We start from the raw sequence: 25,105 nt of genomic DNA, 5'->3' as shown, positions 1-25,105 counted from the left end.
TTGATATAACATAAATTCACAGATCACGTAGAATATTTGAATCCCAAAGTTGTCTTAAGATCTTTACCACTTCTTCAATACGCAGATGAAACTGTATTTTATATGCCGCACCACAAATGGGCCTCATTTATGGATCCATTTTGCTTAATCAACTAAACTGAGTATGTAAATAATTATGACCATTGGGCCACAGACCCCTAAATCAAAGCGTGTATTGTAAAGCAGTCTGTTGTAGAAAATTTTCACTCTTTCCCACATTTTTGGTGTTTGATGACAAACGATATTGGCGCCCTTTATTATGAGCAAGAAGGGAGAGAATAAAGGTACAGTATTTAATTTCGAGGGTTACTATGAGTGAAAGAAAATGTCAGTAATGCTGAAGATCTGTTTAGCAAAGAGTCTCCCATTGGCTATATATGGAAGATATGTAAAATCTACTTCTCTGAAGGATGAAGAAAATAGATTTCTGAGGGAACTATTGATCTGCCCCGTTCTGTGTTCAGTTTTGCCACACACCTGGAAACTTCATTTATCTCTGTAGAAGACACAATTAAGTTTGGGTCTCAGTATATGTTTAAATTAAACAGTGTGTTTAATAAGTGCAGTGCTTCAATGTGTTAGAATTTGGATGAAGCATGGCAAAGATCTTGGCTTAAATAAATGAAACTTAGCCTAATTTTTATTAGGCAACTCCTCATCTTTGCTGATGTATTTTGTTTTTGGGAGGTGATTGTGTATGTGATATGGCTATGGCCCATATTCAGCTGTTCGAGAAGCTGCTGAAATACTCAGTGAGAGTCTTTATCTTATTTAAGTCTTGTCTGAAAGTTAAAAATTATCTATAAGGTGATAACAATGTTTATAGTAACCATTCACTCTCTCTTTTTTGGATTGCTATATTCTAATATCCACTGGTTAGGCATTCACTTGCAATATTTCCCCTTGTAAATTTGTCCAACTGTTTCAACAATTCTTCATGCATTCCTGATATTTTAAAGAGGCATTTATTAAGTTTGTTTGTCACTGTTGAAAATTACTTGACAATTCTGTCTTTTTAAATCTTCTGTTTTCTTTCAGTCTAATGGTGTTTTATTTTTGCCTTTGGTAGCTTTTTGGCGGCAAAAGTTATGGCAAGCGCCCGAAAGATAAAGCCATGTAGATTTAATAGGCATTTTCTCAGGTCTGTGATAATTGTTAAATGAAATTTAAATGTTTTAACATAGTGATTTTCTATTTGTAGCTCATGTTTCTAATTCTTCTAAGTTCAGATTCCTGACCTTTAGAATATCCCTAGGCACCAGGCTGGATCTGGAAGATTTTTTCTACATAGCCCTTGTGTTGACTTCACCCAGGTAGTAGCCTCTTATAGGTGCCACCCCAGAATGCTGACATCAGCTCCTGTCTTTTTTCTCTTCCGTACATGGTTCCGCGGTTAACTCCTGCTTTTTCTTGTCATCTGACATACGTTTTTCAAAACTTTCTTTCCAGTGTGCAATCTGATATGAGCCCTCCTAAAACTAAAGGATTTAAACATTGTAGAGACTTTGGCAGACAGATGTCAGTGACCGGATCCCACATGAGGTGCCTCAGGTGTTTGGGGTCGAATCACAACTCCTAGTTATGTGAGCCGTGTGCTCCTGTGCACCTCATGGCAATCCAACACTACAAAACTAAGCTCTACATTAGTGAGCACCATCAGAAGTCATATAAAGGCCATTCCTGCTCAAAATCTAGGACAGAGGTCTTCAAACTTTTTAATGTTTAAACTGCCCTCTCCAAATCTTTTTGGCGTAAAGACCCCCTCCTGACAAAAATTTCTAGAACTTGATACTCATCATTGACAACGATCGACAGCCATAAACGCCCCCAATTCCCACAGCAAATCGTTTTTATAGAGGGAAAATTATATTAAACAGTGTTTAGCAAAGGTCAGTGGTCGTGGGGGCGTGGTCAAAGGTGTGGCTAAAAACAAAGTTTTCTTGCTGCGCTGCTCTATGCCAATGTGTAAGGGCAGGAATGCACCTTATTTATGAAATATGGTACATTCCTGTCCTTTCCTCCTGCGTTGGCGCACAAATTGCTGCCTTGCGCCAACATAGGCAGGATTGTTTTTGTGCAGAAAAGGGCACCTTCCTGCACAAAAAGAATCCAGAGAGAGGTTTTCCTCTTTCTAGGCGTGTTGCAGAATGCAACACACATGGAAAGTGGAAGTAATGAGGAGAAATGAAAACATTTCTCCCTGCTATGCCTGCTGTGTGGAGGATTAAGGTTTTGGCGTTGCCCCAGGTTTACATGGTTTTGTAAATCTTGGGCAGTGTCAAAATCCATTGGCGTTGCATGGAAACTCCCACCACAATGCCCATGAAGCACCTACCTGAGACAGCGTGAGGCAACGCAGCGACTTGCATTGCTTTGTCTTTCTCCATATCTATGAGGCCATGCAAAGCCATGTTTTGTGACTGTGCGTCGCCTCATATATATATATATAATTGAGACACTTGCGCTGCAGGAGCTTCATAAAGTGATGCTCCAGCGGCTCAAGCGCCTCACAAATAAGCCCCAAAATATTTTGTACGTTTTTAGAACTTTCAGAATTAGGTAGCTACATATAAAATAATGGATAACTTAAATGAACAATACATTTCAAAAAGATGTTACTCAGTGGAAAATGCACTGTTGTACAACATGAAACCTCTATTAGTTAATGCACTGCAGAGGTCTGTGTCTGTAACCAGAGAGCCATAGATTTACATTTGGTTGGTGCAGTGGTGAATAGTGATCTGTGTAATTTTTTGTGTTACGAGGTTACAGCCTGCGACAGAAAGCACTGGGAATGCGTAAGTCATTTTTTAAATAATATTTTAGGATAAAATGGAGCTTCCAAAATGTAGATTTTAGTAATACCAGTACATAAGTAATGCAATTTGTTTTTTTGCATAACTGTCCCTTCAACCCTCCTCAGGGGTACTAGGTACTGCATAAATACAGTTACAATTAAAAGCACAACTTCACAGCCCAGGTATTAACTCTTCCTACTGCCACTGAAAATAACCCAAATCTTTGCAATCACAGGCATGGAGTGATTACCGCTCCCAAGCACCCTTTACATTTGCAGATTAACTCATAGCTGCATTTGCATTTCATTTAGCCAAGCAGGCACCCTGGTGTGAAGGATTGTTTTACCTGTCTACCTGGACTCTTTTTTTCACAGCACAAGAGACTCCATTAACTTCAGCAATTAACTTCAGCAGAAGCATTTTACCGATCAGAATGAAGCTCCCAGACGGTTCTCTTTTTCCGAAAGAAAAAGCACATTTTGGATTCCAGGCAGAAGTGAGGCCTGGAAATGTGCGACCCCCCTTTCCATGACTCCAAGGCCCCCCTGGGGGTCGCGCCCCACAGATTGAAGACCTCTGATCTAGGACCGAGTCCACGCCTCCAGGCCAGTCAGCGGCAGAATATCGTCAAGGTCGAAGTCTTTGGGAAAGTCAATGAAAAGACACCAGAAGTTCAAACAGGCATCACCCCGGCCTTGTCATGGTCCACCTGAGAAGTCGCAGGGATGTTAAGGTGCCCCATGGTTCTGTTTCCAGTCCCTGATTGAGGAATAGATTCCGCAACTGATCCCGATTCACCCTGAATTCCTGGGTCTGTTGGCAACATCACAACTGGTTGAGATTTTCAAGGAGGCTATGCTTCTCTCTGAATCTTTGGCATCTTACTGGCACCCTCTAGATCTGGAGTGGCCTTCAGTTGATTTATCGTTGACGGTGAAAGGGGTTAGGAGCACACTGCCATCACGTCTCAGCCTCATTACCTCTAGGCATCTCAGTTGATGTGGTGCATTGTTTTTCACTCAGTACAAATTTCGAAATGAAAATTGGCCAATACCATATTGTTAGTAGCTTATACCTAGACACGTGTTTCTAGATTCCTCTGTCATCAGTAGGGAAAAGTTAGTAGGTTGCTGGACATGCTGCCATTTAATTTTCACAGGCACAATTCCACTCAGGGCAAGCAGGCGCTCCCAAGCTCGTCAGCTCAAGCGGTTCAAGGGAACCTTTTAAAACGGTGAAAGGGGATAGAAGTACACTGCCACCATGTCTCAGCGTCATTACCTCAGAGCATCTTGGTCGATGTAGTGCATTGTTTTTCGCTCAGTACAAATTTCGAAATGAAAATTGGCTAATGCCATATTTTTAGTAGTGTATCCCTAGACACGTGTTTTTGTGGATTCATCCGTCATCAGTAGGGAAAAGTTAGTAGGTTGCTGGACATGCTGCCACTTAATTTTCACAGGCACAATTCCACTCAGGGCAAGAAGGCGCTCCCAAGCTAGTCTACTCAAGCATTGGCAACATCACAGCTGGTTGAGATTTTCAAGGAGGCTATGCTCCTCTCTGAATCTTTGGCATCTTACTGGCACCCTCTAGATCAGGAGTGGCCTCCAGTTGATTTATCGTTGGTGGGTCCATCCTTCTCTGAACCACTTCCACTACTGTCATTCGATGAGGCCCTGACCAACACCCTCATAGGCACTTGGGCCAAACCTTTGCTCCTGTCCACACTCGGACAGGCTTAAGTCACCACAAATCAACTCTGGGTGACACTGCTTTTCTAGCACAGCATTCTATCCTGAGAGTCTGGTAGTAAATACCTCCACTGGCAAAGTTAACCCTAATTCTTTTCGCATTAAAACCCCAGAGAGAGTTGGAAATAAATGAAGACATTTGGAATGAGGGGATGTTTTCCTCTGCCCTCAAATTGGTAAGTGCAAGCTACATGCTCGATAGATACTCGTGCATTATGTTCCCAGAAATTTCACCAGCAGTCTTAGATGACCTCTGTGCCAGTTTGGCACAGACCATTCAAGATGGGCAGGAAGCAATCAAATAGGTCATACAGTTAGGCCTGGACATGACTGACTGCTTAGGCTGAGCAGTCGCAACTAGTGCAGTGCTCCAGAGGCTCACATGGATGAAATCCATGGCTTTCTTGGACAACTGTCAAACATTGCTGATGGACTTGCCATTAGACGGGTCACAGTTTTTGGGCTAGAAGGTCTACTCTCCCATGGAACATTTTTAAGAGAGTAGAGCCAATGCATGCTCGCTCTGTCTCTCCACATCCCCAAGGCAATATCCCAAATAATTTTGGCCGCTTTTAAGCACCACTAGCAGTTTTGCCTACAGGCAGCATCAAGGCCCACCTCCCCAGTTCTTTGGGGGGCATGGTAAGTAATCCAGCAGGCAACGTCCAGAACCGCAAGAACAGTGGCCCGCCCAGTACCCCACTCTTTCATCATCAGCCTTCAATTGACTTTAATTTACCCTGAGTGGCACACGACCACCCTGTTGCATTCAGAAGCAGTAATATTCCCCACTGGGTAGCAGGCAGTAACATCTGGCAGATGAGTTACACAGGTAGTCCAATGAGGTTATGCCTCCCATTCCTTTCCGTCCCCCACATCTTCCACCCTCATCAGAACGGTCAATTGACTTTAATTTACCCTGAGTGGCACACGACCGCCCTGTTGCATTCAGAAGCAGTAATATTCCCCACTGGGTAGCAGGCAGTAACATCCGGCAGATGAGTTACACAGGTAGTCCAATGAGGTTATGCCTCCCATTCCTTTCCGTCTCCCACATCTTCCACCCTCATCAGAACGGATTTCTGAGGACCATTTATTCATTTTGCTGCAGGAAATACATGTTCTTTTTAAAAAAATCCATCGATAGGATCATCGCTTCGGAGTTCGGGTCTGGATGCTACGCTTGATACTTCTTGTGTCGAAGAAGGGCAGAGGCCTCCATCCCATTCTAGACCTTCAACCCCCACCCCCCTCAGTTAGTTCCTGTGGAAGGACAAGGACTATTTGCCCGCAATCCAAAAAACGGGATGGTGGCATTGGACCAGCAGGATATCCGTTTCCATTTCTATGTCCTGCAGAGTCTTAACTGTGGTTCAAGGTGTGCCACAAGCATTGTCAGTTGGCCTCACTGGTGCCCTTCGGGTGTTCACAAAGGTGATTGCAGCCCATTTTCGAAGTTTGGGGTTTCCAATCTTCCACTTCCTTGATGACTGACTGACTGCCAAAGGCGGGCTCGCTACTGTCAGTCATGCACCATCTCCAGACCACAGCAAACAACCTTACACCTCTGGGGGTTCTCCTTCACAGATGCTTCCCTTCATCTGCACCATTCTTGATTCAGTGCATTTTTAGGGCTTCCCTTTGGATCAACAAGCCTAGGACATTCAGGCTGTTATCCTGAAGCTTTATCCTCAGCCCATGGTTTCATTGATGATAGCTCTAAGGATTCTTGCCTTCTCTCCTCCTGCATCATGCTCATCGACCATGCCAGAAGGCACATCCGATCTCTGCAGTGGGATCTAAAGTGTCAACGGGCCCAGCATCAGGGTAACTTGTCGTATTCCATCCAGGTTTCGGAGGAGACCACAAAAGATCTGGAGTGGTGGCTGCTCGACTGCAATTGGCCCAGCTGCAGATTGCTGTCCCTAATCCAATCAGAGTCGACTGTGGTCACGTATGCATCAGTACTGGGCTGTGAATGTCGTCTGAGGAGGTGGAGATTAGAGGGCTCTGGTCTTCAGCGGAGACCCACCTCCACATAATCGTCCTGGAGTTGAAGGCAGTAGTCTTGGCATTGAAAGCCTTCCTGCTGTCAATGGGAGGCTGATTCAGGACTTCTACGAACAGTAACACTGCCATATTGTATTGCAATTAGCAATATATCCAGCCATCCTACACAACCTTCTTGCCAGGACAACTAGTGTTGAGAACTAGAGTGGCCTTTCTATTGAAAGTGGTGGCTGCCTTTCATGTCGGTCAGAAGAGACTTCATCGCTTGGATCCCAAAGAGTGCTCATTTTTTACATGTGTCGTACAGAAGACCTTTGCGCTTTGTTGTATTCTATGGGGTTAAAGAAGGCCAAGGCAATGCTGAGCAGAATAGGATTTTGTCCAGGTGGATAATTCTCTGCATTAAGAGCTGCTATGTGATGGCCAAGCAACAGCTTCCAGAAAGGCGAGGGCCTATTTCACCAGGGCCAGTGCTGCTACCTACCACTGCATTAACACATGGAGTGCCTGTCCTGGATATTTGTCAGGCTGCAACATTGGCATCAGTATACATGTTCATAAAGCACTACTGCCTTCACAACCAGATCCCATGGGGAGGGCATTTTGGCTGTCTGCTCCACAGGACTTCTTTTTGCTCTGTGTCATTCCACTGACCGACTCCTGGGATGGGAGGGTGTGTATTCTGTTAAATCTATCCCTCAAGCGAGCATCTTATTTACCTTTGGTAACCCTATTTCTGGCTGATACTGCAAATTCCTCACCTCCCTTCCTCGTCCCCGTTCTGTGGAATGGATTCTTTTCCCTCTAAAAAGAAACCAAAGACAAGATCAGTACACTGGAACGACTGATTAAGTTTTGAGCTCAGCGACAGTTTCCAACAAGAAACTGATATCAGCATGCTGGCGTTGGAACCTATATGTGGCTTCAGTCGTCCCTTTCGGGGTGGAGCGAAGTTGACACTGAGTCACACAACGTCACCTACAGACGCGCAAGTATATGCTGAAAAATCTAGCGTCACTGCTTATGCCCATCCATATCCCGAATATCTGCTCCCATGCATGATGCAAGTATGAATGAATCCTCTTTTTCTGAGAAATTCTCCAGCATCCATCTACGTAAAATATGCAACTTTGTTCTGCAGTGGGTGTTATTATACATTTGTTTAGCAGCCACTGGGCTATTTATAAATTGTTCTGGAGCTTCATTTTGTGAATTTGTTTTTCCAATACATTTGTTTTATAAACACACATAAAAAGACTACAGTAAAAGTACAACATGACTCCACTAACTCTCCCGTCCCAACTTTTTGTAGGTCTGTAGAAGAAAGCTTTAACATGTCAGATGAAAGTGGAGGTTCTACCTCGGGAATTGTGAGGAAAAAAAAGATTGCAATTGGAGTCATCTTCACGCTATCGCAGGATGAAAGGGAAGAAAACACATTTTATGAATTCTTTTTCTCACATTTCCCTCTCTTTGAAGGACACATGAATAAATTGAAAAGCGCAATAGAACAGGTAATCTTATTAACATTACTAAATGTATTGGTTTTATTCTGTACTCTGTTCTTCTCGGTTGTGGTCACTGGAATATGCTGCATAAAGTAGAGACACTAGGAGTTGGAAACTGTTACACTCAACCCTTCCCCCCCCCAATAAGAAAGGCCTATAGAAGAAATTTGGAAAAGAAGGTGCTACTTAATTGATTCAAAAGAATAGAAAGATAAGACGGAACATGTGAAAAGGATAAAAAGTAGAGATACAGCTATTCAGATATTTGGAAGAATCAAAGACTATTTGGAAGATAGAGAGCATTAATTAAGGTAATTTGGAGACTAGACTTTCATAAAACAAAAAAGGACCTACCTATGTGTGACGTGACAAAATAAACATTGAGTCAAAAAACTGAGAAGCCTAAGAAAAGCACTTGCTACTACTATTCTTAATTAAAGAAACAATATATGGTGGAGGATAGGATGGAATAAGCTGTAATTGATAACTGTAGGAAAGTTTATAATGTGATGAAGGCCTGGCGTAATGTTCATCTGAAACCTCGCCTACAAAGTCATTGAGCTACAGTAATATAGTGTTCGAGGCATGTGGGCTGCTGAATTCATATCTGTGCATAGATCGCCGCCTAGTGTTGGGTCCGGATGTTTGCACGTTGTTGTCCTGGAAGAGTCTTCGAGGTATCCTGGGATAGGTGACTCCTCCCCTGGACTACAGTGCGCATGGGCATCCCCTCCATCCTCAGATTGTTTTTTTCCGCCATTGGGTTCGGATGTGCTATCTTAGCTCAAGTTAGGAAAAACTTTATCGAGGCCAAAAGGCCTTTAGTTCGCGTCGGTACTGTTTTTCTCGATCGGTTTCGATACTCCTTTGTTAGTTTAACAACTCTCAGCACCGACTTTTCGCTTCTTACCTGCCCGTCGACGACATAGACGATGGAATCGAGGACACCGTTCAAAAGATGTCCGGTATGCAATGCGAAATATCCCCACATCGACGTCCATCCGGTGTGCAACAAATGCCTTTCGCCGGATCACGACGAATCGACATGCATGGCCTGTGCCCGGTTCCGTTCCAAGAAGACTCTACGGAATCGACGAGCGGCAAGACTCGAAGCGCAGCACGCGGCACCGGCCCCGGCAGACATCTTCAACGCCGAGACCGAAGATGTCGAAGAATTGGAGATCCTACCCTCCAGTCCCGTTTCCGAACATGACTCCGGATCGAACGACGTCGACGAATCACTCTTTCGCAGAGATGAAGACGACACCGAGGTAGGAGACTACGATGAGGCCTTAGGGGCCGAAGAGAGTAGCTCCAATGACGAGCAAGGCCTACCCGTTCAGACTGAAGAGAGCCCAGTGCCACAGTCTATGGCTCCGGTCTGTGGTAAATAAAAATACCGGACTGAATTTCATACGGAATCTTAAAATAAAGTAAATAGCTCAAAATAACAAGAGGCAGAATCCGTGGTATAAGAGGTTTTCTAATGGGCTTTATTCCATTCAAAATGGCCGACTCGAGTCGCGGCCTTCAGGTTCCGTCACCACGAGGGTTCAGGAAGTGAAGTACAATAATTTATTAACAGACATGTATTTTTATAATAAGTACATTACAATGAAACGAATGTAGAAGGCGTAACATTTGATAAGAAAAGTGACAAAACAGTGACATAATCGAAACTAGGCGTAATAAGGAATAAAAGAAACATGATTGGTTAGAATTATCAGACATAGGTGGATCTATAAGATAATACTTGGCATAGATGCGCGCGCGGCAGCATGACGTGTAATTGACGTGCAACCAGGGGGTGAAGGGGACTTGACATTTAGCTCTACATGTGGAGACGAGAAGTCTGGGGGTCAAGTCAACCTAATCCCAAATCATATCTAACATCCTATGTTTAAAGAACTATGTTATCCACAAGGAAGAGACTCTCGGACAGAATCTATTCTATACTGACTGTGTACGTGTACAAGCGTCTAAGTGTCTATATGAGATGCGAGGGATAGAAAACTTTCCATGGCAACAGGGCTATGAATCACTTGCAGGAGGACGGAAAGGCTGAGTCCTTTGCTTGTGAGCTAAAGGAAATGTTTACCTAAATCACTGGACAGGAATGCATCGGCTGGAGAGCAAAATAGATAATTCGAAGGTGAAATACAACTTCTTGGCAGACAGGCGAAAACTGGCCGAGGCAGGCACCGTTAGCTGCACAGGGAGTAGGACAAAGTTCATGGATACAGATGCGAGCTCAAGCTGAAGCTGTCAGAGACAGAGAGCAGGGAAAGGCTTGAGGACAGAATCGGGCCTACTTGCCTGAACTGAAAAAATGAAGTAACTTAGCCATATAAAGTCGGTGGCCTTTCATACTTAGGAATCGAATATCCAGCCCTGTGATGGCGGATCTGACAGAGAACATGTCGACGGTAGACACACATATGTTTGCGTCTTAGAAACTGGAACTGGAGGGAACATACATGTACTTGTAACATGCATATAGAACCGTTGGGGTCCAAGATAGGGGACATAACTGATCAGGAAAATCCACATTTCCACATTCCCTCCTTGTCCCCTTCTTGCCCTTCACGAGACATCAATCTTCATCATTCCATTGATTTGCTCATGGAGCATCATTTCTTCTTCCTTCCGGCATTCTGAACGGGACCTGTGATGTGGAATGCATGATGTGGCACACAGACCACAAATCGCTGGTCCACCTTGCAGGCATAAACAACAACTGAAGAGCATAAGAAGGCCAATACCTAGGAAGGATAAAACTCTCCATCCCCAGGCTGATATCACACTCCAAAACCACCCGGACCACGTCCAAGTGCCTGGATTTTCGTGTATCTGGCTTACAATCTTATGAAGGTGTGTTATAGCTTTATATACAGATGGCGAATTTTCTGGTATGAATATGCAGCAGCTGGATCCGATGACCCTGCAAGCTCCGCCCCTATCGGCCAGGATGACGTCAAGGACAAGACGATTCTGGAGAACAACAATTCTCATCACTGATTGTTCCTCTGTCAGATTGCCTAGGGCGGCTATAGTCTCGTTTACTACAGCTTCAAGAGTCTTGGTGAGTCTGCGTATCAGCTTACTATTTGATATTGTACCTATATAGGGAAAGATACCTTTATTGAAATCTACATACTTGTCCCATGCTGTCTCAGTATAATCGACAACTGGGAGATCTCTTTGCTCTCTATTGTGTACTAAATGAACATTTCGATAATAATCAGGGGGAGCTAGGAAAACAGGTGGCAAAAGGAATGCTATGTAACAGGTACCATCCCAATCTAGAGGCAGACGCATATATGCCGTCTGACCACATATGAAGTAAGAATGGCGAGAAGCTCTAAATGAAGATTTACCTTGATCACTATATTCTACTGTAGTAACGCATTGGCTATGGCCCATATGTATGGAACCAACTTTTCTTACACATAATTCACCCTTAACTGGAAATACTGACATAGTGGGCAGAATTAGTTCAACTTCGGATTTGACATTCAGAATCATAAGATTAGGCGTAAAATTACCTAATTTATACACTTCATTTTCTAAATCAGTTCCTGTTCTACTGGGGTGACCCTCCTTATTAGGGTGACAGACTTTGAATAAAACTAGATTCAGATTTCCCCATATCCAATGTTGTTGATAAACTGCTGTGTCTGGGTCTATGGAATTTAATAAACTAAACCATGCTCCACAGGAGCCATTGTGTGTGAATGGATGTGGAAAGAAAGGCAGAACTCCTTTGTTATTCTGATAGGGAGGAAGTCGGCCACACACCCAACAATTGGTCGCATTACTAGTCTGATGGGAATGATGTAACATACTAATGAAGGTGTTATTGCGCAGCGCAAGTCTATAGGACAACTCATGTGGGGGTAGGTCACTAAAAGAATGTTCTGCAGCAACATTATAAACATGTCTAGAGATAGGATGATATATGTGCAAAATCACACTCGTAATAATTACTAAAATACTCAATACAAACAAAATTAATAATGTCCTCATACAGTAGCTACGCAGTGATTTACAATACGCCTGTCGTTTCAACATTTCTCGGGTATTTTCTCTACTCAGGTCCAAGGGATACATGTCGGAGACAATTCAACCGCTTCACCTTGGAGAGGACTTAAACAATCAAATTGCTCGACTGTTTGGGCCTAAGCTTTAATTTATAGCACTGAGAGTCATTCTGTTCAACAAAAGGAAGTTTTGAATCAGTCTGTGAGGGAGTGCAGGGCACAGTGTCTATATCTGAAGGTAGTCCATGAAATTTTTTGACGTGACTTGAATGAATCCACCCTTTGCGTCCCTCGATCTTCACGGCTGTTCTTGTGGTCAACAGGACCAACTTGGGTGCTTTCCACCTGGGCTCCAGTTGACTTTTCCTGTCGAAATTTCTCACAAAGACAAGATTACCCGGAACAACGTCATGGGGTTTCGCCTCAGTGTTGTCGGGAAAGGCTGCAGCTACCTGTGAACGAGAAGATTGTAGTGCAGACATCAAGGAAGCCAAGTAATCTGTCAGCATGTTACAGTCAATGTCAGTTATTTTGCGTGGTATAGGCGTCCCCCACATATTCGGTGGTCTACCAAAGATCACCTCATACGGGGATAGCCCTGTTCTAGAGTGTGCTACCATTCTCATGTAAAAGAGTGCAACTGGTAATGCTACTATCCAGTCGACACCTTTCTCTCTACATATTTTGGACAGTCTGATTTTCAGTGTCTGGTTATGTCTTTCTACGAGACCTGCTGCCTCGGGATGTCGGACACAGTGGAATTTCCACTGATATCCCAACAAGAGTGAGACATGTTTCATTAATTCGGATGAGAAAGGCTGACCGTTATCTGAATATACAACACGTGGTAAACCGTACCGTGGGAAGAATTCTCGAACTAGCTGCTTGGCAGTAGTCGGGGCAGTGTAATCTGATACGGGATACGCCTCTGTCCAACGGGAGAGAGCGCAGACAACTACGAGGACATATTTGAATCCTCGACAACGTTCCATCTGAATATAATCCATCTGGAGGATTTCAAAAGGATGGTCAGGAGGCTGAAATCCACCCTGCTCTACGGGAACACTCTTTCCTGGATTAAACTGACAACATATCATACAGGTACGAACTTTTTGTTTAGCTGCTGCTCGTAAATGTTTGTTGAACCAAATGTGCTGAATGCTGTCTAGCATAGCCTTCTCTCCTAAATGTGCTGGACTGTGAACTGTAGCTATAATGGCTTGAACCATGGAATCAGGGAGAAACCATACAGATTTCTCCTTCGTCATCCATCCTTGATCTGTCTGGATCCCTCCTAGTTCAGTCCACTTCTTTATTTCTTCTGCTGTGGCATGTGTCTGTATGTCAATTACGTCAAGTGTGGGATCCTTAATTGTCATACACTGTGTTGGTGTCTGAACTATTGGCTTTGTCATGTCTAATGTGCGATTCTGAGCAGTCTGTTTAGCTGTTCTGTCAGCTAAATCATTGCCTTGAGAAATGGTATCAGTAACCTTCGTGTGTGCTTTACATTTCATAATCGATATAGCAGTGGGTAGATGTATTGCGTCTAACAAAGCATGAATGAGGGGCCCGTGCTGAATGTGGGCACCATGGGACGTTAGATAACCTCTCTCTCGCCACAGCACGCCGAAGTCGTGTACAACTCCGAATGCATAACGTGAGTCAGTGTATACATTAACTTTCTTATTTGTGGCTTGAATACAGGCTTGCGTTAGAGCAATAAGTTCTGCTGCTTGGGCTGACAGAGTATCTATACAATGTGTCTCAATAACTTCAGTGTCTGTTGTGACTGCATACGCGGCCACTAAATCTCCTGTACTTGCTCTCATGCATGATCCGTCTACATACAACGTCAGGTCTGGATCTAACAATGGAACGTCTGTCAAGTCTTGTCTAGGTTTCGTCTTTATTTCAATGATTTCAACACAATCATGAGCTAGTGGGTCTGTTCCAATTACAGGTAATAGTGTAGCAGGATTCAATGTATTACACCGTCGGATCTCTATGTGTGGTTGAAACAATGTCAGTTCATAACCGGTAAGTCTTGCTATGGTCAAGTGTTGTGTTTGTGTTCGGTTCACAAGAACCTCTACTGCATGTGGTACTTGAACTGTCAATGGGTGTCCTAATACTATGGCATCGCTTTGTCTGATTGCTAAAGCTGTCGCTGCCACTGATTTCAGGCATGCAGGCAAAGCCTGAGCTACGGGATCTAATGTACTGGAAAAATAAGCACATGGCTTGCATGATCCTGCTTGATCCTGAGTGAGTACTGACAAGGCAGTACCTTCGCGTTCTGTAACAAAGAGTGTAAAAGGTTTGCTATAACATGGTGTTGCTAAAACAGGTGCTTGACATAAAGCTTCCTTTAGGCTTTCAAAAGCTTGTGTATGTTCCTGAGTCCAAGGGAGAACAGTCGATGTGGCTGCCTCCTGTGTGGTTAACTGAATGAGTGGTTTTGCTAGAAATGCGTACTGAGGGATCCACTGCCTACAATATGAAGTGAGGCCTATGAAAGCTCGCACCTCCTTTTGTGTCCGGGGTATTGACATGTTAGCAATTAACTGGATGCGATCTGGTGTAAGCTGCCTTCCCTCCTTGGACAGCGAGTGACCAAGATAAATAACTCGCTGAACACAGAATTGCAGCTTAGAAGGGGACACCTTGTGCCCCTTGTCGGCTAGGAAATGTAAAACTGTCAGAGAAGCTTTTTCACATTCTGACTCGCTTCTCGCGGTGATCAGCAGATCATCGACATATTGAAGCAGTGCAGTATTGACTGGCATGTGGATACTGTCAAGTTCTCGTTTCAATGCTTGGCTGTAGATGCTGGGGCTTTCTGTGAATCCTTGGGGAGCGCGTGAGAATTTAAAACTGCGCCCATTTAAACTGAATCCGAACAAGTATTGGCTTTCCGGATCTATTGGGACGCTGAAAAAGGCATTCTTGAGATCAATTACAGTAAAGAATGTTGCTTCGGAATCAATTGCTGTCAACAATGATGATATATCAGGGACCACAGGGAATTGTGGTACAATACACTTGTTTAGTTCACGCAAATCAATAACCAATCGGTATACTGGCGGAGCAGTAGGATCAGTTCGTTTAAGAATCGGAATTATCGGTGAATTACATACATTGGAGTCTGTTTCTACAACTACTCCCTGGGCAATCAGCTCATCAATGATTTTCAACAAAGCCACTACAGCATCATGCGGTAACTTGTATTGTCGCATTCGTGGTAGTACCACTCCTGCTTTCAATGTAACTCGATAGGGTGTAATGTTCATGCAGCCAACATCCGTAGGGCCTTGTGCCCATAGATGTACTGGTAAAGTCTGTAGTCGGGGATCCATGTCTCTGGACACATAGTGACCTTTAAAATCACGTAAAAACAACCTTACTCCTTCCGGAGAACAACATATTATGGCTCCTAGTGCTTTCAGAGTCTTAATTCCTAACAGATTTTCTGGGCATGATTTAGTAAGCAATAAATCTGTAGTTCGTGTCAAAGGTCCTATCGTAAGTGGTAGAGGCTGTGATACTTCATTAACAATAGGTTTTCCCGAAAAACCAAGGGAAACATTTTGAGAGCCTGAGAGGGGTGCCCCTGGAACTTCACTACGTTTTATGGTTGTTCGACTTGCCCCTGTATCGAGTAAGAATTTTCTATCTTGACCTAATAATTCACTATGTACATAAGGTCCTTCTTGATCTACAGGAATCTCGATAAGCGGTAAGTCAACTTCCCTCTCTAGGCTGGTTCATGCGTAACGCTGATACTCAGGGTATTCATACTGTGCAGTCTGATACATTTGTCGTGTTGTGGTTTGTGTGGCAGTAGCAGGCAACGGTGGTGCAGCTGGCACAAACTGTATGGGTTGCTGTGAGGCTGGCATGGACTGTTGCTGAACTGGCATGGACTGTCCATGCTGCATAGCTCCTTGTTCATTCTGATCTTGTCTAACTAATCGTGGTCTCTCCTTTGCAATACCTGTAGCTATATTACGTTTCAGGACTGGACAATCATGTACATAATGGCCTAGTTGTTTACAGTAATTGCAGGTTCCTTTTACAGGAACTGCAGAATCACCAGAATGTGTCACACCCTTTTTGTGACCATCTGCTGGTACTGTCTGAGAAACTAGCATTTTCATTTTTGTATCCTTCATGCGTCTATGCTCGTGTTCTTGTTCATCCCTAATTCTATTGTGATGATACTGTAACATTTGTAGCATTTGCGACGGAGTGTTACTTTGCCAGGTACTCTCGAATTTCAATATTCTATTCTTCACTGGAGGCAATGCATTTTCCACTAATTTTGTCACAAATAAATGTGGATATGAGTCACTACTTGCTTTTATACCACTATTTATACCAAAACATTTTTCAAATCGAGCATAATAATCGCTTGTGTCTTCATCTTGCTTTTGTTTACAGGCTGTGATTGCACCCCAATCTTCCTTTTTTGTAGTTAATAAACGTGGTAGTACCTGTACTAGTAAACCTGGTAATAGTTTAACTTTATCCCCGAGCCCTGAACCTGCAGCTCGGCCCCTTTCTTCCTCTGCTAATGCTGTCCAGTCTATCTTTTGGTCTCCCACTTCCCACTCTTTTTCTTTCAGTTTTTCATATATGCCAGCAGGCAAAAGCACCTTTAATATCGTCATAATATCAGGAAAGGTGTACTCTCCCATCAGTAACATGTCTTTAATTTCTCGGTGGAAACCCGCTGGGTCTTTGTCATGACTAGGTACTACTTTTTTCATTTCTAATAATTCCATTTTTGATATGGGTGTGTAAACAAATACACGGTGAAACTCATTGTCTTCGCCTTTTATTGGGTGCACTTCTCGTAGGGGATTTTGTCTATCCATATAGTACGGCGCTCTTTCTCTGTGGGGCAGCGAGAGAGAATCCGGACTTACAAAAAGGACATACTGCTTACGTGACACTAATATCTCTTTAATTAGCTTGTTACTAGAACCTCTCCATCTGTTCGTGAGTAGTTCCGTTAATATATCAGGTAAAGGACCAGGGTCAGCATGTTGGCTCTTATATAAAATGAGGAGTTGCTGAATCATATATATTCCAGCTAAACGTTGTTCATCTGTACTGAGGTTAAAAAACGTGTGTGCTACGGTCTCATCACCGTATTTTTCAGGACTGTCAGTCCAGTGAACGGCTGATCTGGCTAATTCTTGCTCATCCATGGAATCGAGGAGGTGGTAACCTCTTCGTTCTCGTAGTATTTTATCTGCGGCTTGAAACGAATGTTCAGGAGATTTCAGATTTATTACAGGCGTCGGATACGTTCTGCTATTATTTGGGCATACAGAGTGTATGGGATCAGAAAAACATCTAGTATTTTCACAGTATCTTCCTCTGCCTACATAGGCTATGGTCTCTGACTGTCTTGCGGAATTCCCTGATTCGGACACTTCATCTTGCTCAAACTCGTCTGTTCCCAATCTCTCTTCATGAATACGCTCTATTTCTTTACGTATTTTTCGGCACATGGCTATTATACAATTTTGCTTATCGTGTCTCCCTTCTGATATATTCTGACTCCATCTTGTAAGAATAAGCATTGCATTCGGGTCTACCCCCGGACGATCTTGATTTCTGATTACACAGTTTATGAGGAAACGTAACAGTTCCCCCTGTATCTCTACTTTCTGGAATTCCATAGCTCTGTTAATACATCCTGGATCTCGTCCTGTTTGAACAAAATGATATATGTTATCTAGATGCGTAGTCATCCCTGGTAACCTTGCTAAATACTCTGCGGCTCGTCTGATACGTAATGATGCCAGGACCATTTCGTCCTCTTTACCAACCACTGGGTCATATCTACAATTTACAAGGAGTTCCTTAAGCGTACGTTCACTTACGAATTTAGGTGTACGTGAATGCGCTGACTCTTGAAAAACAAGTTTATTTATTCTGGGTGGTGTAAAGGTACTGCTAGCACCTCCCGTGGCCCCATCTGGGGCGTCGGGTGTGAATGGATTCGTTGAACGTGACACAGCAACTATGGGTGTCGATACCCCTATAGGATCGACTGCGGAGACAGATGCGGAAACAGATGTGCTTGCCGAAGCTTGTATCGGGACTTGCTGTTGCACGGGGACAGATACCTGATCCTGACGTTGAACCCCTCCGCCAGACGGTCTATGTGGTGTGGCGTTAGCATACTCGGGAGCTGCATCGTCTAGATATGAGGAAAGAAAAACATCTTCTGCGGTTCTGGGATGCCCCTTTGGATGTACCTTAATTGGAAATAATGGGGGTGGCAAGTCTTTTGGCATCTCTGTAACAGCCTTAGGTAGTCCTTCGGCTAGAAGGGGATACATACCATTCATAAGAGCATTTCTTTGTCTATTCACTTGTTCTGATTTCACTCGGATACCTTCCTCAATTAATAGATTTTCTTGAACTTTATTTGAACTTTCTTTACTCCTCTCTTCTTGTCTACGTGCTTTTTCTGTTCGTCTATGAGATTCTTTACGCCATAACTCAACAGCGTCTTTCTGTGACTGTCTGACCTTTCTTTTCCATAACTCTTCCTCCACTTTCATGATGCACTCTGCATCCCAGGTTCCCGCTATGGGCCACCTTTGACTTTCCGGTAATCCTTTGGTATAATCTACCCATAGATCAAGAAACAATATGGCATCTAAGCCATGTTTATGGTACATAAAATGCCCTGGGGTGTCCCTAGGAGGAATAGGAACTGCTTCTTCAAGCACCCCTTTTCTGGTAGTAATCTGTCTTAACTTCGAGAAGAGCGGCATATTGACAACTGATCTGATACTTACTCTTGAATTTTCTTAATACGAAAAACACCATAAATGAACAGTGAACAATGAACAGTCATTCATACCACAATATGCAAGACATTTCTGAATACTTTAAACATTAAACATTAAACATTATAACAATGATCGACAATGATGACAGTCTGCCTAACTAATCACCACGCTGAATTCTTGACAATAACTGAATACTTCGGAATACTTGATATACTGCTAAACAGTACATATACACTGCTAAACAGTGCAGACCGGATTTGTGTACCCAAATCCGTCTTGACCGGCACAACCTATGTGCGCGTCAACACGCCTCCCCGGCGATGGTACTCACCGAGTAGCTCCTTGAAACGGAAGGCCTCAGAGAATGGACAGGACTCGATAACTGCGGACATCGGACCCTCTGGACGTCGGGATTTCGGAAAACCTGGTGGGCCTCTGTATACCTCGGATCTTGCTCTCTCAGCTAGGCTCTGGTCGGGATACTTCGCACTTCTCACCGCCTCGTCTGGGTTGATCGCAGCCTCAGTCGCCCCCGCTTGACCGGAGGGAGCTTACAGGAAATCCTGCTGGTACGCGTTTATGGTCCGTCCAGCTGTGGCAGGAGACCGGGCCTGCAACGCACCGCCGGCGCGTGAGATGAGAAAGTGTCCCTGTTCGGGCGCCATTATGTGGTAAATAAAAATACCGGACTGAATTTCATACGGAATCTTAAAATAAAGTAAATAGCTCAAAATAACAAGAGGCAGAATCCGTGGTATAAGAGGTTTTCTAATGGGCTTTATTCCATTCAAAATGGCCGACTCGAGTCGCGGCCTTCAGGTTCCGTCACCACGAGGGTTCAGGAAGTGAAGTACAATAATTTATTAACAGACATGTATTTTTATAATAAGTACATTACAATGAAACGAATGTAGAAGGCGTAACATTTGATAAGAAAAGTGACAAAACAGTGACATAATCGAAACTAGGCGTAATAAGGAATAAAAGAAACATGATTGGTTAGAATTATCAGACATAGGTGGATCTATAAGATAATACTTGGCATAGATGCGCGCGCGGCAGCATGACGTGTAATTGACGTGCAACCAGGGGGTGAAGGGGACTTGACATTTAGCTCTACATGTGGAGACGAGAAGTCTGGGGGTCAAGTCAACCTAATCCCAAATCATATCTAACATCCTATGTTTAAAGAACTATGTTATCCACAAGGAAGAGACTCTCGGACAGAATCTATTCTATACTGACTGTGTACGTGTACAAGCGTCTAAGTGTCTATATGAGATGCGAGGGATAGAAAACTTTCCATGGCAACAGGGCTATGAATCACTTGCAGGAGGACGGAAAGGCTGAGTCCTTTGCTTGTGAGCTAAAGGAAATGTTTACCTAAATCACTGGACAGGAATGCATCGGCTGGAGAGCAAAATAGATAATTCGAAGGTGAAATACAACTTCTTGGCAGACAGGCGAAAACTGGCCGAGGCAGGCACCGTTAGCTGCACAGGGAGTAGGACAAAGTTCATGGATACAGATGCGAGCTCAAGCTGAAGCTGTCAGAGACAGAGAGCAGGGAAAGGCTTGAGGACAGAATCGGGCCTACTTGCCTGAACTGAAAAAATGAAGTAACTTAGCCATATAAAGTCGGTGGCCTTTCATACTTAGGAATCGAATATCCAGCCCTGTGATGGCGGATCTGACAGAGAACATGTCGACGGTAGACACACATATGTTTGCGTCTTAGAAACTGGAACTGGAGGGAACATACATGTACTTGTAACATGCATATAGAACCGTTGGGGTCCAAGATAGGGGACATAACTGATCAGGAAAATCCACATTTCCACAGGTCGAGGGATCGCCTTCGGGCCTTACCCGAGACCTATCCCGCAGTTCTTCGGCCCCGCCCTCGGGCCCGGCCTCGGACGTTCAGCGGCAGCCATTATTACCTAAACCGGCTGGTTTCCCTTCTTCCAAACCGAAACCGAAAGCTGCACTGGTTCAATCGAAACCGAAACCAAAAGTGGCGCTGGTTGGATCGAGGCCTTCCACACCTTCGACGCCAGCGAAGCGCGTCGGCACCGAGCGCACCAAGCCAGACTTCGGTGCCGAACTTGAAGCGGCCGACGTCGGAGTCGGCATACGGAAAAAGGCCTTCGGTGCCAGCAAACCTGATCGGTTCCCGGCGTCGTCGCCATCGACTCCGACACCAAAGGTCACATCGCGTCTCACATCGCTTCCACGGCAACACCGAAGCCTCATGCATCGAAGACGTCGACGGCCATTCCCGCCCCTCGACTCGATGACCCGCCGGCGCCGAAAAAGTCGACGACCGCCTCGACAGACCTGGTCGGCACGAAAGCCTCAAAGACGCTCCAAGTCCGACCTGGTGCAGCACAAAGCAGCAAAACCAAAACGGTCCTCCAGGACACGTCGGGCTCCGGCCCAATAAAAGCTCCAGCAGCCTCTTCGGTGCCAGCCAACATCACTTTTGGCCTGCCTCCGTCCACGATCCCAAAAATATTCCAACTCAGGACACGGGTCGCCCACACCACAACTACACCTCCTGAGGCGTCTCCGTCACATGTCATCGACGCCATCACCGGCAGGATGGTTATCCACGAACGGAGGATAACTTCGGAGCCACCTTTGGACCCTTTCCGGATCCCGCTAAAAAGGAAGCTGCCTGTGGACTCAGAACCTCTCCTAAGCGAATCTTACCACTCGCCCTACCAGGATCCACAATCATACTCCCACACACTCCGACACGGATGTGTTGGGGGATTACATGGATGACCAAGTCCCCTACCACGGAGACATAGACTCTGATTACCAACAGGACCCTGATCAAACTTGGGGCGACCCTGTAGATCCAGGTGCACCTCTAGATGCACAGGACCCACAACTCTATGGGGCGAAAACATCTCCCACAGAGGACACTGCAGCGTTCAACGCTCTTATCGAACGTGCCGCAAATAATCATGGAGTGCAGCTTCACTCTGACACCATCGAGGACGACTTTCTTATGGACACCTTTGCATCCTCAGAAAGACATGTAAAAACTCTGCCCATGTTGAAAGGGGTCCTCAAACCAGCCAAGGACATCTTCAAAGAACCCACCAGGGCACGAGTGATAAACCCCAGGATCGATAAGAAATACAGATCGGCGCCTGGGGACCCTACTTACATCAGAGGCCAATTACCACTAGACTCCATTGTCGTGGCGAATGCTCGCAAGAGGGCACACTCGCAAACGACAGGTGACGCTCCTCCCCCGGACAAAGAGTCCAAGGTGCTAGAGACCTCCGGCAAGCGAGTTGCCGCACAGGCTGCCAACATATGGCGCATAGCCAACACTCAAGCGCTCCTCGCTCGCTACGATAGAGCGCACTATGACACATTGGAACAACTACTCCAACATCTCCCTGACCAGTACAAAGAAGGTGCAGAAATTCTTATCAGAGAGGGACAGCTACTCACAAATGCTTCCATCAAGTGTGCACTAGATGCCGCAGACACGGCTGCCAGGGCCATTAACACAAGCGTCATGCTGCGACGACATGCCTGGTTGCGAATCTCCGGATTCAAACCGGAGGTGCAAAATAATATACTCAACCAGCCTGTCAACCCCGACTATTTATTCGGACCGGAGGTTGACACCACCCTTGAGAAAATAAAAAAGGACACGGACACCGCAAAGTCCATGGGGGCTCTCCAGACTCAGTCCTTTCGGAGCAGCTCCTTTCGTCGCCCCGGAAATAGAGGAGCAGGTAGAGGACAGGGGTCACAGCAGACATACAACAAGGGCAATACACAAACCACCTACGATAAAAACACCCGGGGTGGATATCGTGGCTCCAGTACAAAGGGAAGAGGACGCGGCTACGGCAACACCAGGTCCTCCCCCAAGAACAAGCAGTGACGCCCTCTCCCTTCCTCCCGACCACATAACACCTGTCGGGGGAAGGCTACAAAGGTTCCTGTCCACGTGGAACTCCATCACCACGGACAGGTGGGTCAAAGATATTGTCAAATACGGTTACTGTCTAGAGCTAACCTCCACTCCACCCACAATTCCTCCAAGAAACCGTCCTATGTCCTCAGAGCACTTAACGCTCTTACAGCAGGAGGTGCAAAGCATGCTTCTAAAAGGCGCAATAGAGGTCGTACCCGTCCACGAGCAAGGTACGGGGGTGTACTCCCTGTACTTTTTAATACCGAAGAAGGACGGGTCACTCAGACCTATATTAGACCTGAGACCCCTAAACAGATACATTCTTTCCGAGCATTTTCACATGCTCACTCTCCAGCAAGTCCTCCCGCTGCTCAAGCAGGGAGACTTTCTAGCCACACTGGACCTCAAGGATGCGTATTTCCACATACCCATTCACCCATCACACAAAAAATACCTCAGGTTCACTGTTCAAGGACAGCACTACCAATTCAGAGTCCTTCCCTTCAGCGTGACAACGGCACCAAGGGTGTTTACAAAGTGCCTAGCTACTGTGGCGGCACATCTACGGAGGCAGCACATACACGTCTACCCTTACCTGGACGACTGGCTCGTTCAAGCGAAGTCAGCCCAGCAATGTGCCAGCCACATGTCCCGCACCATTCACCTCCTTCACAGTCTGGGGTTCTCACTAAATTACCCAAAATCCCATCTCCAGCCCACACACGTACAACAGTACCTAGGTGCGACTATAGACACTCTGGCAGCCACAGCTCAGCCAAATTTAGTGAGGATCAACAGCATGCAAATGCTGATCTCCAGGTTCAAACCCCAACACTCACTTCCAGCGCGAGTGTTCATGCAGTTGATAGGCATGATGGCCTCCTGCATTTTCATAGTCCCACACGCGAGATTACATATGCGCCCGCTTCAGGAGTGCTTAGCACGTCAGTGGAATCAGGCTCAAGGACAGTTAAAAGACCTAGTGTTGGTGAGCGGTCGGGCATACAACTCTCTGCATTGGTGGAATCCTCAAAACCTTTGCAAGGGCCGACCGTTCCAAGAGCCTGTTCCACAAATAGTACTGACAGCGGACGCGTATCTCCAGGGATGGGGAGCTCATGTACTCCACTACACAGTGCAGGGACTATGGACAACACAACAGAAGAAGATGCACATCAACCTTCTGGAACTGATGGCAATCTTCCTGGCCATGAAGGCATTCAAAATACATCTGTGCAACAAAGTCGTGTTGATCCGGACTGACAACATGACTGCCATGTACTACATACAGAAGCAGGGAGGAACACACTCTCCACAGTTGTCTCCTCTGGCTCAGAGCATGTGGAAGTGGGCCATTCAGAGGAACATGTTCCTCATGGCAGAGCACCTCCCGGGCAAGGACAACCAGATGGCGGATCTGCTCAGCAGACACAGCCACCAGATGCACGAGTGGGAGTTACACCCATCAGTACTCCAACCGTACTTCCAGCAGTGGGGTCATCCAGAGATAGACCTCTTCGCCACAAGCGAAAACGCAAAATGCCAAAGCTTTGCCGCCAGGTTCCCACATCCGCAGTCGCAGGGCAATGCGATATGGATGAACTGGTCCGGCAGATTTGCGTACGCTTTTCCCCCAGCGCCGTTGATACCGCTGGTGGCTCGCAAACTCAGACAACACTCCCTGACACTCGTCCTAGTTGCTCCTACGTGGGCACGCCAGCCATGGTACACCACCTTCCTCGAACTTTCCGTGGTGCCGCATCAAAGGCTGCGGATCAAACCCGCGCATTTGACGCAGAACCATGGAGAGATTCAGCACCCAGATCCGCAACAGCTGAACCTGGCAATCTGGCTCCTGAAGTCCTAGAGTTTGGCTACCTCAACCTGCCACCTGACTGTATGGACATCATCAAGGAGGCCAGGAGACCCACTACAAGAGCTTGCTATGCAGCCAAATGGAAAAGGTTCGTCATTTATTGCAGTAATAATGACATTAACCCGCTGGACGCATCCATCCAAAACATCATTTGTTACCTCTTACACCTATACCGATGCAATCTGGCGTACACCTCTATACGTGTCCATTTGACCGCAATCTCAGCCTATCTGCAAACCAGGCAGCACCTCTCACTATTCAGAGTGCCTGCCATCAAAGCATTCTTGGAAGGACTCAAACGAGTCATTCCACC

The 25,105-nt window shown here is 45.4% G+C and overlaps 2 protein-coding genes across 6 annotated transcripts in view; both read left to right on the top strand.

The window, feature by feature from the left end:
* FNIP1 (folliculin interacting protein 1) overlaps positions 1-25,105 on the top strand; it is a 343,332-nt gene that overhangs the window by 190,521 nt on the left and 127,706 nt on the right. For all 5 annotated transcript variants that reach the window (XM_085618038.1, XM_085618035.1, XM_085618039.1 and 2 more), the window contains one exon: positions 7,914-8,115. In XM_085618038.1, the coding sequence (XP_085474164.1) occupies positions 7,914-8,115 (202 nt within the window). The remainder of the gene's footprint in view (positions 1-7,913; positions 8,116-25,105) is intronic.
* Positions 9,007-23,361, top strand: LOC146810982 (uncharacterized). The gene is made up of 2 exons (XM_085614467.1): positions 9,007-9,488; positions 20,811-23,361. Exons 1-2 carry the CDS (start codon positions 9,042-9,044, stop codon positions 21,411-21,413), a joined length of 1,050 nt encoding a protein of 349 aa, XP_085470593.1. The 5' UTR covers positions 9,007-9,041; the 3' UTR covers positions 21,414-23,361.

This window comes from Triturus cristatus, chromosome 7 (assembly GCF_964204655.1).
Source record: "Triturus cristatus chromosome 7, aTriCri1.1, whole genome shotgun sequence".
Taxonomy (NCBI): Eukaryota; Metazoa; Chordata; class Amphibia; order Caudata; family Salamandridae; genus Triturus; species Triturus cristatus.
This window is presented reverse-complemented; position numbering and strand designations above follow the sequence as displayed.

Bases quoted from the DNA above. Each gene is read 5' to 3' on its own strand.
- LOC146810982 (XM_085614467.1), top strand. From the start codon at position 9,042: ATGGAATCGAGGACACCGTTCAAAAGATGTCCGGTATGCAATGCGAAA. The intron at 9,489-20,810 runs GTCTGTGGTAAA...ACATTTCCACAG, and splicing joins TGCCACAGTCTATGGCTCCG to GTCGAGGGATCGCCTTCGGG.